This window comes from Ictalurus furcatus, chromosome 28, assembly GCF_023375685.1.
Source record: "Ictalurus furcatus strain D&B chromosome 28, Billie_1.0, whole genome shotgun sequence".
Taxonomy (NCBI): Eukaryota; Metazoa; Chordata; class Actinopteri; order Siluriformes; family Ictaluridae; genus Ictalurus; species Ictalurus furcatus.
In genome coordinates, this window is record NC_071282.1 from 5,044,200 (window position 1) to 5,059,588 (window position 15,389).

The following is a 15,389-nucleotide window of genomic DNA, read 5'->3' on the forward strand; positions in this document are numbered from 1 at the left end:
AGACGTATGAAAATGAAAGCCCTGCAACCCTTGTATATTTCATCAGCCAATTTCTGCTTCTCTCACCCCTGCTGAGGCTAATTCATTTATCATATTTCTCAGAATTCTGTCAGAAAACACAGCTTGCTGGATACTTTAATACAGCAGGGTTCACACGCTGCCTGAATTGCAATAGCATAGAAACAAAGAACTAGCATGCGAGTCGGAGATGTGTATATATAATATGAATGTCCAAGGGCTGTGTTTGTTGCTTTGAAAATGGCTATGTAAGCTAGAAAACTGAAATCTGTGCCTAAGAGATGAGCTTTTAAATTACAACTCCTCATGTCCAACTAAATTGCCAAAAGGGCTGCACTTCTCACTGTTGGTATTAAGCTTATTGACTTCAGAATATTACATGAGTCAGCAGAAATGATCTTATTTTCATTCTGCAGATGATTTCTTTTCTTCTTTCTATTTTTTTATCCATCCATCCATCCCTCTTCTACCGCTTACTCCTTCTTCCGGGTCGCGGGGGAACCCGGAGCCTATCCCAGGGAACATCGGGCACAGGGCGGGGGACACCCTGGACAGGGTGCCAGTCCATCACAGGGCACAATCACATACACACTCACACACCCGTTCATACACTACGGACACTTTCGACACGCCAATCAGTCTACCATGCATGTCTTTGGACTGGGGGAGGAAACCGGAGTACCCGGAGGAAACCCCCGCAGCACGGGGAGAACATGCAAACTCCGCACGCACAGGGCCACGACGGGAATCGAACCCCGGACCCTGGAGGCGTGAGGCGAACGTGCGAACCACTAAGCCACCGTGCGCCCCTTCTATTTATTTATTTATTTATTTATTTATTTAGCTATTTATTAACATGAAAACTACAAATCAGACTTTCAAAGTGCTAGAGAATCAGACGGTGTTTTAAACCTTTAAACGAATCAAATACAGGTCTTGTTTAATCCCTAAGGTGGGATGAGAGAGTAATATCATCCCTCCCACCTCTCGACTGTCGGCGATTGGATGGCGAATGCTCTTCTGTTGCACCACTCCGGACCAATAAGATTTTTTCAAATCGGAGCCACCGAGCTTTTTAATATCCGAACTTTCCGCTCGTTGAATAATAACTTCGATAATAGTGGGTTGTGATTTCCAGCACTAGAAGAAAACGTAAAACCGGCTGTGCTTCACAGAACCCCGGCAGTCCCCGGACTCCACTTCGAGAACCGTGAGTGTATACAGCTCTGTATAGTAGAGTACAGTATGGTTAAGGTCAGGCTTTAAGCACAAGAATCCGATTCCGCATCCGTGTTGGAGGAAAAGCCCCAGGTGTTTCTCAGTGAGGAGAACACAGCATGGCCATGTTAATCAAAGAACCCAAACGCCTTATGATCACTGTAGGCTTCCCACTAGGCTACATTCTTCACCAGCTCTCATTCCGACCCCAGCCCAGCAGGGGGAAGTTGAAAGGCCATGCAGCTACAACTTGTGCCGTGAGCCAGATTAAGACTATTGACTATCATGTTTTGAAGACTTTCTCAATGGCCGAGGCGGGCAGAACGTTGCCTCGAAGGTCGTTTGGAGAAAAAGAAAGAAAGGCGTCATTTTTTTTTTTTTTTTTCCTTCACTTTTTGCTGTGTTTCTTAAGCGCTTGGAATATGATCACATTGAGCTGAGCTGTGGTTATCAATTCCTGCTGTCCATCAAAACTCTGCTCGATTCCTCAGGCTAAAGCACTGGAGCATGAACACCATTTCTGCTCTGATTTCTACCAGCTGTACTGTTACAGCTCGTACGACCAACACGGATCAAAAACGTAAAATCGATGCTTGTTCACAAAGCTGTTTCAAAGGGTGTAAAGCATTGCAGCATGGGGTAACGTTTATTATTTCTTCTCTCTTCACAGCCACTCTTGGCACTCTGGATTTCAGCCTGCTGTATGATCAAGAGAACAACGCCCTGCACTGCACCATCAATAAAGCGAAGGTAAGCAATCCCGTAAACACCTGGTATTATGGAGTAATCTGGTACTATGGAGTATTGGACCTTTTGACTGTAAAATAAACTCCACAGAACCCTCAACCACCTCTTCAGTGGGAATATTTTTCATGTACTTTATTTACATTTTTCAAATATTGTTTGGAGCCGTAGAGCTTTCTAATCCTGAACTTTCCAGCAGCAACACAATATTTGACTTTGGTGCTTGGACCCCTAAATATAATAACTGAAGAGAGCCTTTTTGAAAAGGTATTTTATTTATTTATTTATTTATTTCGCTGACATTCTAACAGTTTTTATGTGTCTGGCTGCCTTGAGTGGTATCTGGTGGTATACTTCTTTTGTAGTTATAAACAAGTTTCAGTTTTACTCCAGCAGGAATCACGGATATCAAGAACAATCCTCGCCCGCAAAAACCTCCACTTAAATGTCGTTTTCTTCTTACACGATTATTCATTGTATTACTCATCACCTGCAAAACACCCGCTGACTAACTAAAACTAGTTCTGATGATAAAAATAAATCATTGGTTTCTGTTCAGAAGCTGTGCAGCACTAACCTTACTGTAGGTTTCAGGGTACAGTGGGTCAAGTGGGATATTTTGTTGTTGTGGTTTGAGAATTTGGTCTGTGTTTGCATTCTCTGTTCCCATAGAGTACTCTGTTCCCAGGGTTATCTAGCAAGAGACGACGTGACCGTTTATTTTTGATGTACCGACACGACGCAGGTCTGCGATTTCAGCGCACCGCTTGAATTGAGAATTTTGTCGATTCCATGCAAAGCGGCGAATCCAAACGATCAGCTTGAATGGTTGCCCGGACCAATCCTTTGACATCCTTTGGTGTGGTCCTACATTCTTTCTGTTCGCCAGTCACAATTTTATTATTTTTCTGATGCACAAAAATGGAAGGAAAACTTACAACCTCGGTTTCGTCGTATCCTGTCCTATACAAACACGCGTTAATGTGTATAGAGGCATTATAAAGGAAAATAAAGCTTGGAAGGAAGTAGCAGATATCAATAGTGCCTCTGGTGAGTGTACGTGGCGAGTTGCTAATCTGCCAACGAAGTCTAGCATTCAAAGTGGAGACCCTTGCAAACCCTTTGTACTACCCAGAAACACCATCAGCTTCTGCTTGTGTCCCATAGAGTATTGCACGTCCTTTTAAGATGGCTGACAGTTTACTCTTGAGACTATTTGAGGTATTTCCCCTGAAAGGTAACAATGCTGCCAAGATATCTCTCCCTCTCTCTCTCTCTCTCTCTCTCTCTCTCTCTCTCTCTCTCTCTCTCACTCACTCACTCAGTTTCTGGGCTGAACTGGTATTTATTTCCGTTTACATCGGGGGTGTTTGTCATAATTACTATCAAGTGTTTCTCATCTTATCAGTACTAGAGTGTAGGGATTTGGCCAAAACATGACCCTATTCTTGCCTCCATCTCTGTGTAAGACCTCTGCATATTCAATTACTCTCTAAATAGACACTGCGTAATCACAGCTGCTCTGAGGAAATATTGGGCTTATTCACGGCGCCTAATCTTAACTGGCCAATGATTCTACCGTCTCTGTTAGATGGCACCTGTACGATCAGAGTGATCTGGTGGTGTTTATCATGGTTGCTTTCCCCTCTGTGACCGAGTACATTGACGCTCTAGATCTCTAGATACAATATAACCAGAGACACAAGCGAGCAATCAAACAACAAGACTATATACCTAAATGTAGTACTCTGCGTCCCTGTCAGCAATTCACTGGATTTTGTTTGAATGAGAATCTGAATTGAATTAATTAGTGGATAGTTTGATTTTGCATTTTTGAGTGTGTGTTTGGGGGGGTGGGGGGTGGTTGTTGTTGTTGTTGTTTTTTTGTCTAGGAGTAGAGAGGGCCATATTGGTTTGCACACTTCTTTACAAACTGGAACAATTAAAGAAGATTGCAGTCAAAGCATTAGCAAATAAGAGAGGAGATAATCACAAGGGTTGTCTGTTTCCTCTGGAGAAAAGACAGACCGAGGCTCTCCTCCCCTCCGCTGCTCTCTTTCGCTCTCTTCCATCTCTTTTATCTTGTTCTTCATTATTTTCTACCCGGTCCCTCTTTCTTTTGCACTTTCTGTCCCACGCTCCTTCTACGAGGATATATATAATAATGCTGACTAGACCCAATAAGAGGAAACAGTAGGAAAAGGTTTTTTTAAACTTACAATAATAATTTACTCTACATTTATGTTCTATTTTTTTTTTTTTCTTAAAAAGCCATCTGGAATATAAAATGCGTCGCTTTTATACCAGAGATACCATGAAGCATTAATGCAGAAATCTGGAATCTTTGAATGATTGGTTAGAAGGTGTTGATTCATTTTCTATAACAGAGAGTTATAACTCTGAAAGCAGTTTCAGCTGAACAGGTTTATAGTAACGTGCTCTTTCTAATACGTTGTTGCTTCTATAGTAACATCATCTTTGGAAGGAGTCTCCAGTGTGAGCACGGTCAGAGGTAAAGCTGAAACGACGTTTTCTATTACATGGGAAAGGCTTCAGGATGCAGCGCTTTGCAGCTCCTTCTTGCTTTTTTGGATGGAAGATACTGCACATCCAAAAAATTATATATATATATATTTTATTTTATTTTATTTTTAATAACAGTTCTTCCTTATCACATTCCAGATGTTACAGCCTGTGTAAATTCTGATCTATTCACTACACTTCAGATGCACGAGCACCGTTTCAGCATCTCGTCTGAGATAGAGCTCTCGGCCAGAGAGAGCAAGCAGTGCTTCTGGGCTGTGAAGATAACCTGGAAGATTCTGCTTGGTTTGGTCTCTTCGTTTGTGCTGATAAATGAGAATTATCTTCTTTTTTTTTTTTTTAAAAGCGTGATATTCAGCGATGAGATTCAGCTGTTTTCCATTTGTTTAACTCCCCATAGCAATTAATTATACAGTGATTACGCTCCCATGGTTGAAAACAAAAGGACATTATTATTTGCTTTTTAATGTTGCTTTTTAAAAGTGAACAGGCTATTTAATAAGCCAGCACTCGTCTCCCAGATTTAAGCTCAATGTATTGATCAGTCTCTTTACTCCAGAGAAATTACATACTGGGGTATTTTGTTATCTTAAGAGCACAGATTGAGACAAACCCTAAAGCAAACAGACCTATTTCGCGTTCTCTGATGAATTACGTCCCGTGTGTATGGTGCTCTCACGGGTAACACTCATCTCCTCATCCTCACAGCTACTTCAGCTGCCTAGTTTCCTTATTTTTACTATAACTCGGGTTACATTCTACATTACGAAAGTAGGAGTGCTAGTTTTCCAGGCCTAAATAAAAGTCGTAAAAGAAAGCAAAATTACCTTTCAATGGTGGGTAAAAAGATAAGAACCAGTTGTTGGTTTGTGCCCTTGATTATATGGTGTGTGATTAATCTGTTAATTTTAATAACCTGTTAATGCCTGCGTCAACAACTGACTGCATGTCAGCGAGCAGATCTGAGTAAATATTTCAATTACACAATTCCCTCTTGTATCTTATGTTCTTCCCACCCAAATATGCCATTTTACTCCGATATAAATGTGTACACCTGCAAGTTGATGCACTTATCCAGTCAGCCAATCATGTGGCAAAAGTGCAATCTATAAGATCGCTCAGATAGAGGTCAAATCGTTTTCACATCAAACATCAGAACGGGGGAAAAAAAGAAGGGAACTCGGTGACTCTGACAGTGCCGTGGTCGTTGGTGCCAGACGGGCTGGTTTGAGTATTTCAGAAACTGATTTAAACTCCTTTTATTTATTTTCACACACTACTGTGTCTAAAGTTTAGAAAGTATGGTGTGAAAAACACAAAAAAAAAACATCCAGCGAGCGTCTGTTCTGTGGGCAGAAACGCCTTCTTGATGAGAGAGCTGATAGGAAGACTACAGTAACTCAAATAACCACTCTTTACAACCGCGCTGAACAGAAAAGCGTCTCAGAACGTGCAATATGCCGAACCTTGAGGAGGATGGGCTACAACAGCAACAACAGTAGACCATGTTGGGCTACAAGTGAACATAAGTTCACGAAAAGGTCTATCGTTAGAGGATCTTCATCATATGATCTGACGTGGAGAGCACGCACTATCACACAGTCATTCGAAACACTATATAGTTTCAAACGTATCATGGAGGAAAATAAACCCTGGCAAAAGTCATAAAGTCAGCAAAAGTTCTGTGGCATCAAAGACGAAGCTCTGCTGGATCAGGGCTGACCTTCAGCTTTGTTTTTTTTCTTTTTTTTTCTTCTTCATCTCCTCTGTTTGGATTCAGATCTGTACCTCAGCCAAACAGCTGGCTTCCGAACCCCCTGCCGAACAGCAGAGATAGATCGGGCTTCCCTTCACATGCCAGATGTTAATATTTCAGCGTAGTCGTCGGGCATGACAAGCTATCCATTTATGACGAAGCCCAACCACCGGGAGAGCTCCGATTATTAACTGAACAAACAACGATAGAAGAGATTGCTGACTTTCCTTGGAATCAGTATTTTCGAACAAGTGAGGTTAGAAACGGTGTCCTCTACCATCTGGTGTCTTTAATGAATAATTGAGGGACTAAGCAGGAAACCTCCCCGTTTGAATACGGCAATAGATGTCTGTATTACGTGTGTGGAGCATCGTATGAAATGTACTGAAAATCTGCTGAGTCTCGGGACGCTGCGACCTCCTTATGGTAATCAGAAAGCACAGCCTTTATGGAGGTCACGGTATCATCAAGAGGAGACCACAGGCACTTACGCTCAGCTTAAATAGTTGAATCCACCGAGTCATCCGATGTCCTCGTATTATGTTCTCAAGGCCAATGGGCAGTTATGGATTTATGGAAACGTTTAAAATCACAGACTTCCTCTGAGGCAAATCATGTGACACAGTTAATGATATGTTTTTTCTAGGTAACCCTACGTTCACACAGGTGACAAACCCAAACCATTGGCTCAAACGATTCCTCTGACCAATCTTACGGCATGTAGCGGTATGGTCCCGTCGTTCGATCGGTTTCCCACTCACAGCCTTTGTTCCTATTTATAGTTTGACACATAAAGCTGGAAGAAAACCTGATAACCGTGGGTTCATCTCACCCTTATCGTTCACGATCTCTCATTAAATGTATATAAAGGCATTACGTGTAAATTTAAAGCTTTGAAGGAAGTCGTTGAGATTGCGAGCGGCTTTGCTAACCTTGCTAACGAGGAACTTGTTGCTTGCTAGTCTGAACGGAGGTCAAATAAAGGTTTCGAATGCACTTCCTCGTATAAATGTGGTCACTGCTCTGTGAAGTTCACAGAACGTTGTGGATTGAGGAGATCCACCGTTATGTAAATGCAGAGTTGTTAACAGAGAGGTAGAGGTATGAATGAGTCATTCACTCTTCATCATCATTTATGTTCGTCATTTACGTTGCGGTGGATATGGGATCACATGTTTGGGGTCATGAGCAAAAAGTTCATGTCTTTAGATAAACAGATGACTCAGTGGACCAGGGTGGAACGGTACTATACGGAGTATTTTTTTTTTCACGGCTGAATTATCAAAAACAAACGTTCAGTAAAGGTTACAGAAAGGCTCCATTGTTCCAGCTCAGTCGATGCAGTGCAGTTCCATGTGGAGAACATGCATGTGGGGCTGACCGCACTGAAACACAAACAGAGAGGCTGTTATTTGCGAGGCGGATATTGCAAAGCGCCGGTTATCAGTCATATTGAGTTGTTACGTATTGTCACGGTGTGATAAGCGCTCAACTAGAGGCATTTGTAGTCACAGGAAATACACGAGGATTACCTCTCCAGGCTTGCTGATAAATAGAGCACTTGTGTTAAGAGCAGTGACTGCAATTGCAAAAGTTTCTCAGTCATTGATTCCTGGAGCTGTTATGCCATTTATCGCGATTAAAATCACAATTTATGACCGAAGCGAAATGATATGCCTCGTCTAAGAATGTTTTGGGAAAGGCTCTTTTTTTAAAACGATCTAGTCAAAAGTTGCGATAGTAAATTTGTTGATATTCTCTTGATTTACCAAAAATGAATGTAGTGAAAAAAGGAAGATGGAGACGTGGGTTTAAAATCCCCGTTGGCCTGAATTTGGCAGCCCTGTTTAGAATATCCCACACCGTTTCAGCCGATTGGTTAGGATTTACAAGGATTATGTTTTTACTGCATTATATGCACTGGTATTGCCGTATTCGCATTTGAGCATGATACAAATGTGTACAAAAGTATGTGATTGATATGTACATGCAAAAAAAAAAAAAAAAAAATCAACTATTTAAATATTACATGTACTAAATATGGTAGTTTTATTTCTGTCCTTTTGGAGAAGTTTGATGCAATCATCTTCCTGAGGTGCAAGTAGGAAGTAATTGGCTCTGGTCATGTGACCGTTCATACCACCGACATGACAATGTTCATAGGAAATTAAGGCAGTTTAATATTTTAATCTCTTCAATTCAGTTTTATTCATATAATAGTTTTTATCTGATCGTGGTGATAACGCAGATTTATAGAAATCCAGCGGCAGGGGAAAACTCCCAGAGACTACGTTGGGACGAAACCTTGACTTGAGGAACCATGATGGCTCCTTATATTAAAAGTACTGTCATGATACTAGTGGGAGGGAAATATCTTCTTACCATGGACTTATTACCAATTAGTGTCCACGTTCTGCATACTATATACACACACACACACACACACATATATATAAAACTATACTGTAACTGTGACTATAAAAAATGTACATGTTAATATTCGGTCCCTTTGTCAGGAGAAGTTCAGTGTTCCATTTTAGGAATAGCCATGACGTAGTGTGGAAGTCTGCAATGGTAGGAGGTAAGCACACCATGAATCATAGTCATAACCTCAAACAGTTTTCAGTGCTCTCAGAAGATACAATCAACAAAGCTAAATCCACAATCATGATCCTGGCAAGGTCTGTACCCATATACTCTAGAACAGTGGTTTTCAAAGTGGGGGCCGGGGGCCTCAACAATTTGGTGTGAAAAATAAATTCTCACTCTCAGACAACCACACACACACACACAATCAATTCCTAATGTAATGTAAAGATGTAATTATTAAAAAAAAAAAAAGGGAATATATTCAGAAGTCTGTATTTTTAATGTGTTTTAAAGACGTCTTGCAAAAGGGGGGCCTCAGTCAAATGTTAATGCCATTTGGAGGGCCTTGCCCTGGAAAAGTTCGGGAACCCCTGCTCTAGAAAAGAGGTCGGGAACCTGTGGCTTGCGAGCCATGTATGGCTCTTTTAGCGATTTGCCTTTGGCTCATCTGCAGTAAAAATAAATAAATAAATAAATAAAATTGTGAAGGCTAGTGTGTCGATTCAATTAAAACGCTACATATGACATATTTTAAAATATTACGTAATTCATAATCGATGACCGTTTGTCATGTATACACCAAGCTGTAGCACAACAAGCTCAGATTTCCCTGGACGATGTGAAGCAGAGTGGCAACGTCCCCGTCTGATTCACAACTCGGTTGAAAACGACATAGTCAGTCTGTTTTCAGTTGTTTAACAAAGGTGAAATGGCTAAAAGGAAAAAAAAGACGACGAGTATCGTCCTTTCCAGTCCGAACGGACAGACGAATTTGCATATTTGGAAGTCGCACTGACGGTAAGTAATGTTCAGTTTACTCTCACTTACGTATTGCATCTTGTATGGATCTACCATTTGTTGAAGCTATCATAGTTGGTTAAATGACGTCCAAGTGCCACCTACAGGCCTATTAGGTGAAGTGCAAGCTTTAAGGTCAAGAGCACGTAAAAATGTCAAATGGCTTTTATTGCATTACCACTTTTTATAATTATGTAATAATAGTAAAGATATTAACTATAACAATAAGAAGATTTATATATATGTGTGTGTTTGTGTATATATATATGTTCATACATGTTGACTTCTCTGGCTTCTCTTTTTGGCTTTTATGGAAAACCTCTGACCTTGAAACTCAAGGAACTATGGGGTAAAAAAAAAACAAAACTGGAAGCTAAGAAACCAAGTGTCACATGCAAGTCACATGAAAGACTCACTAACTTGACAGAGACATGCACGTCATTGTGTGTCTGACACATCTGTCCCAACACGAGCATCATTTCTCTAGTTCAGCACATGGTACTCAGTAGATGTGCTGAAATGAATGACAGACCCACACACTCTGTTGGAAACACAAACAGGCTACAGGCAAGTGAACTCTATTAAAGAAGAGTCTTTCTGTCCTTTGCCCACCGCCAACATTTCTCGCCAATATTTCTCAACTAAAGTCACCCTCATACGATCCTTTCTCCCTCTGAAAAAGGGCTGATCTTATTACCGCCAAATGGACAGGGGTCACCCGCACACCACGAGTACGGACTCTGAGAAAGACTCAGACAGGAAAGAAAGAGCTTCGCTAAATGAAGTCAAACATTTTTTTTTAAGACACTCCGTCAAGTTGAGATAAAAATGGTAGGTGTCTGGTCAGAAAGTCTTGACCCAAGAAATACCCTCACATATTTCATTCAAAAGTGGCCACATAGCTATTATATCTTTAGCCACTGAAGGTCAAATGGATTTGAATTAGTCTTTAAAGCTGTTCTCCCCACCTTCTGCTAAGTTGCTGTGAGTTGTGGACACTGTGTAAGGAATTAAACACTTTGGGACACGCTGAACTAGGAAAATAATCAACAGCAGGAATGTGTGATTCCGTTACCACTCAGAAGTGGAATCTTTTGCAATAATAGCTCATCCTGAAGTGTCTGATTCCTCCGCGACTCCTGAGAACGACACATTGTACATCTTATCTATTTTTTTTTTTTTTTTTTTTTTTTTTTATAGGAACATCCACAGAACACGTTAGTTTCTCTAAGCCTTTACAACTTTAAACACTAATCGCAACCAATCAGATTTGAGAACTCGACGGCGCTGCAGTATAATTAGCTGTAGTCCATCCTCTGACACGAACGGGAAATATTGAATCTTCCTTGAACTTTACTTGAATACTACGTATAAAATGTTCAATTTGGAGCACGTCATTTAAGCAGTTCATTAACAAAGCATTTAACTTCACTAAACGAATACTTAATTGAACCTCCAGGCATCGAATTAATATGCTATTTTTTAATGAATTGATATTAATTCTCATTATTTGTTTTGCCCGTGGTGCCTTCAGCCTGTTAGTTAGTACATATTAAAAATGTGTCACCCATAAAAAATAAAAAAAATAAAAAACGGGAAGAAAGAAAATGAAAAAGATTCGTCTGACTGACACTCGGTCTTCGGGTTTCTCTCACAGGAGCGTTTCCTTTTTAATATATGCAAAGTGTTCAGAGTGGAAATGGCAGGGGCTTGGTTTCATTTCCACATATGAATAGTGTATAACCAGCCATCAGCCATTCGTGTAGAACAAAGCAATGTCCTAATCCTCGTTGCAGCCCTGTCAAGGTGAATGAGGGTGTAGGAGGGTGTGGGGGAGGGGGAGTTTATTAATTATGCATTTCATTTGGTTTTATTTATTTATTTATTATTTATTTGGGTCATTCTGTTTACACCCAGTCAGTTTATGACAGCAAAATTACAGGCTCGCTGACAAAAAAACGTTTATTGTGCCATCAACACACGTAGTGAACTCATTCACGTGCAAACTCTTTCTTCGGTGTTAACACTCGTCTTAAATGGTTAAATTACCATCCTTTTGCTTTTGTCTTGCTTTTTGATTTTGCCTGCGTTTGTCTCAATGTTGTCGATTTCTTTTCTTCTTCTCCTGCTTTCTTTTTGTTCTCTTGCATGCTTGCGCTCTCTCTCTCTCTCTCTCTCGCTCACCCACACACTCTGCGCATGACTGATTTGGGGACGTGATGGACTCCAGCTCCCTCTACCCACGTACAGAAAGGTAAGGTCAGAGCCATGTATCTTTTCGTCCCCGTTAGTTCCATCGCAAACCCTCGGTTTGATCCTTTCGACCTCCCGCGCAACGCTAGAGCCCTCGATGCATTGAACCCATGGTGTCCCACCTGAACCTGACTTCGTTAACAATACTGCTGTGCCTTTCAAATGCACTGTTTTAATACAATTAATAATTCAATTCTTATTTGATTGAATTAGTAATGAGCAGGTGATATTTTATGGATGACTAGCTCGGAATGTGACTAGCTTACAAATCACAAACACACCCACGTCGCATACTCGATGTCATTTTATTCACAGAATCAGTAGTGCAGCACATTTTTACTGTGCTCCTTGCTCAGTCTTCTGATCCCAAGGCCAGGCCTTGGAGTTCTTTCCCTTTGTACAAGTAAAAGTTGTCCTCTTAATGAGCTATATTGCTCATTCGCGCAGTATTGAGGAATAACGGGCATTCGTAACACTATGAACGAGCCTTGAATCTGACTCGATTTTGGCTGCCGTTATTTCTGAAATTATACACGTTAAGATCAAACTCCGAGTACGGCAGCTTAGAAAAGAGTAGCGTCGTTTTGCGTTTGGCTCATTTGAATAATAGTATGACATTAAGCAACTGATCAGTCGATTACACTATTTAACCACCAAGAATACGGCTTGATCACTGCCTCAAACTAACTAAAAGAATCTTATTTCTGATAGGTCTGACGGCACAGTGGTGCAGAGGGTAGCGTTGTTGCCTTACAGCCTCAGAACTCGGGTTACTCTCTGACTGTTTCCGTGAACGTACTCCCTTTGGGTTCCTTCTGGGTTCTCTGGTTTCCTCCCACTTCGTAAGAAACTTAGGCTAAATTATTTCGGCTAAATTGTCCTACCTGTGAATGTGTATGTGTATGCATGGTTCCCTGCGATAGACTGGTGTCCCATTCTGCCTTGTACCCATTGTTCCCGACGTAGGCTTCGGATCCACCATGATCCTGACCAGGATAAAGCGGTTACTGAAGATAAATGAATGCAAATATATCCAGTAGTTAGATGTTCCCCTAGGTTGGATGTTTTAATTGGGCTTTTCGTGGGGGTGTCAGAATTTTTAGTTTGATTTAATTATCCTCTTTGGTGGTAAAGACAATGATCTATGATTTAAAAAAAAACATCAATATAAATTACCTGGCTTTGGGCAACATTTTAAATCCATTTTTTTTCGATGAAGGACAATAATTTGACTGATTGTCTGAGCTTTCCACCGGCTTTTTCTGGAAGCGTACCTTGCTTTCTACTCGGATGGGTCATTTTTCACTACCAACATTAGCACCGTGTGCTGTATAAATGACCCGGCATTGCAGCGAGACAGGCACTTCGTCAATATAAAGCAACACTCTCTTGCACTCGTGAGTGTTTATGTATGAATGGGGATGTGTATATTTGTTCTATAAAACAGCTATGGGCCAGGGTGGAGTTAGTAATATAGTTGCCCTTTCATCTTTGCATACGTTTATGTTTAGCCGTTTGAGATGCTTCCGCTGTTCATCTTCTAGTGCTGGCAGCTAGCAGAGGGCTGTCTCTGTATGAGTATAATCATCACTCAGAATGCAGGATTTGGAAGGAGGAGCATGGTTCTCCTGCCTAGTGCTGTTTTAACTCCATGTCACGTCCTTCAGCACTCATTACTGATGTGTTCCTTTCACTCTCTTCACCTCTGTCTTCCACAGATTTGCCATGTCACTTACCTCCTTATTTACAACAGCAGTTCATATGCAATGCGAGGATTGCTTCCTTCCAACCCATGCGTTGAAGACTTCCTTACTCTTTAAATAGTCGCCCATGTTTGTTTGCATCTAGCGGCCAGCGATTCTTGCCAAACTCATTATACTCGAGTCCTGCCTCTTTCATTTGCAAGTGATGAGCACTGATTATACACCAAGCCTTCCCCAGCACCCGCTGTGCATCTAGGTTTTTACATGAAAGATGATGATTTAGGACATAAAGGGACTCCAACTAGAGCGATTTATTTTTTTTGAGCGTCCAGCAGCAGTGATTAACGCACTATGAATGAGTGGGTACATGACGCATTGATGCATGGCACCCATCTGCCTTCCACAGTGGTCATTTCTCCTGCTCTCCCAGCAATTATGATCAACTGCCTATTCAGTCACAAAGCGACAATCACAGAGCTCAGGAAGCCACTTCATTTTTATGCTGCCTTCCAAAACGCTTTTTTTCCTCGACTAAGTGCCAACAACTTGCACACAGGCTAGTCTAGTTATGCCATTTCCTCAGGGTGAGATTTGTTGGGGTCACTCCCCACAATCAGATCAGGGAGGAGAGGGTCCAGCCACACAAAGCTGCCTTGTAGAATGCAAAATCTGTAATTTGACAAACACTGGCATGTCTCTTGAAACAGTATGCCAGAAATAGAGTTTGCTAAAATGTTCGAGTGGAAGCGACTTAACAAAAAAAACATACCTCTTTCATACGCTAGGGTGAGGTGGGAAAGTTTGCGTATCAGTAACGTTATACAGTTTATAAATAACTGATTGAAGTGTGTTCTGGTCTCTCAAACTTTTATCAAACTTTTTGCAGTCAGGGACCCCTTTAACTGTTAAAATAATAATTAATAATAATAATAAATCCTGTGGACTGCCATGGGACAGATTTATGAACAGCTATTCTAAATATTCTTCAAATACTTGGTTCATTATTCAAATGTGTATTGAGTTTTGTATTTAAACCCATTGACTTCAGTCACCAATAACATGTATTTTATTATACTGGTGGGTTGTAATTTCTACCTCTGTAACAATTTTTTTTTAAAATCTCAATCCGCTCGTCTATGCTTCATGAGCGCCAGTATCAGAATCATGGAATTAGCCTCTTTTGATTAAATTAGCATGTAACACAATGTACTGGGGCGGGGCGGGGGTTTTTTTGGGGTGGAAATATATACGATATTGTATTTTTGGTGTTGAAACTACCCTGTGACTTATGAACAGGTTCAAAAATGTTTATGATGCATTGCAGTTCTATGAGAATTTGCACTGTTGACATCTGTGAGGTGTTTAAATACACAGAATTGGTAACCTAGGAACAGATGTTAGCTTGATAACTAATAAGCAAGCGCAGGGAACTTGAAACCGGAACTATGATAAATGTGGAATCCATTAGAGTCAACAGGCAAACCCCATTGTGGGGTCTTCCATGCTGGCATGGTGCAGGAGGGGTGGGGGGGCTGCTGTTGTTATTATTACCGCTGGGATCCAGAATCATCTGTTTTGCCTCTAGCTGCATTCCGCCCTGTCAGAGCATGAAATTGTGCTGCATGGTGAATCCCAGCCTGAACAGGCCCACTTAAAATGTGCAGTACTAACAAGCTACCTGAAAGGCTAAGACATGGTGCTTTTTTTTTGTTTTATGATTTTCACTGGACCAATGAAATGAGGACTTTCAAACAGTGGTGAATGTC

The 15,389-nt window shown here is 41.0% G+C and overlaps 1 protein-coding gene across 2 annotated transcripts in view; it reads left to right on the forward strand.

Annotated features, from left to right (window-relative positions):
- Positions 1-15,389, forward strand: part of doc2b (double C2-like domains, beta) — a 163,886-nt gene that overhangs the window by 109,977 nt on the left and 38,520 nt on the right. For both annotated transcript variants that reach the window (XR_008385026.1, XM_053617972.1), the window contains exon 10: positions 1,907-1,986. Coding sequence is in view for 1 of the 2 variants with exons in the window: in XM_053617972.1 (XP_053473947.1) it covers positions 1,907-1,986 (80 nt within the window). In the remaining variant the exon portion in view is untranslated. The remainder of the gene's footprint in view (positions 1-1,906; positions 1,987-15,389) is intronic.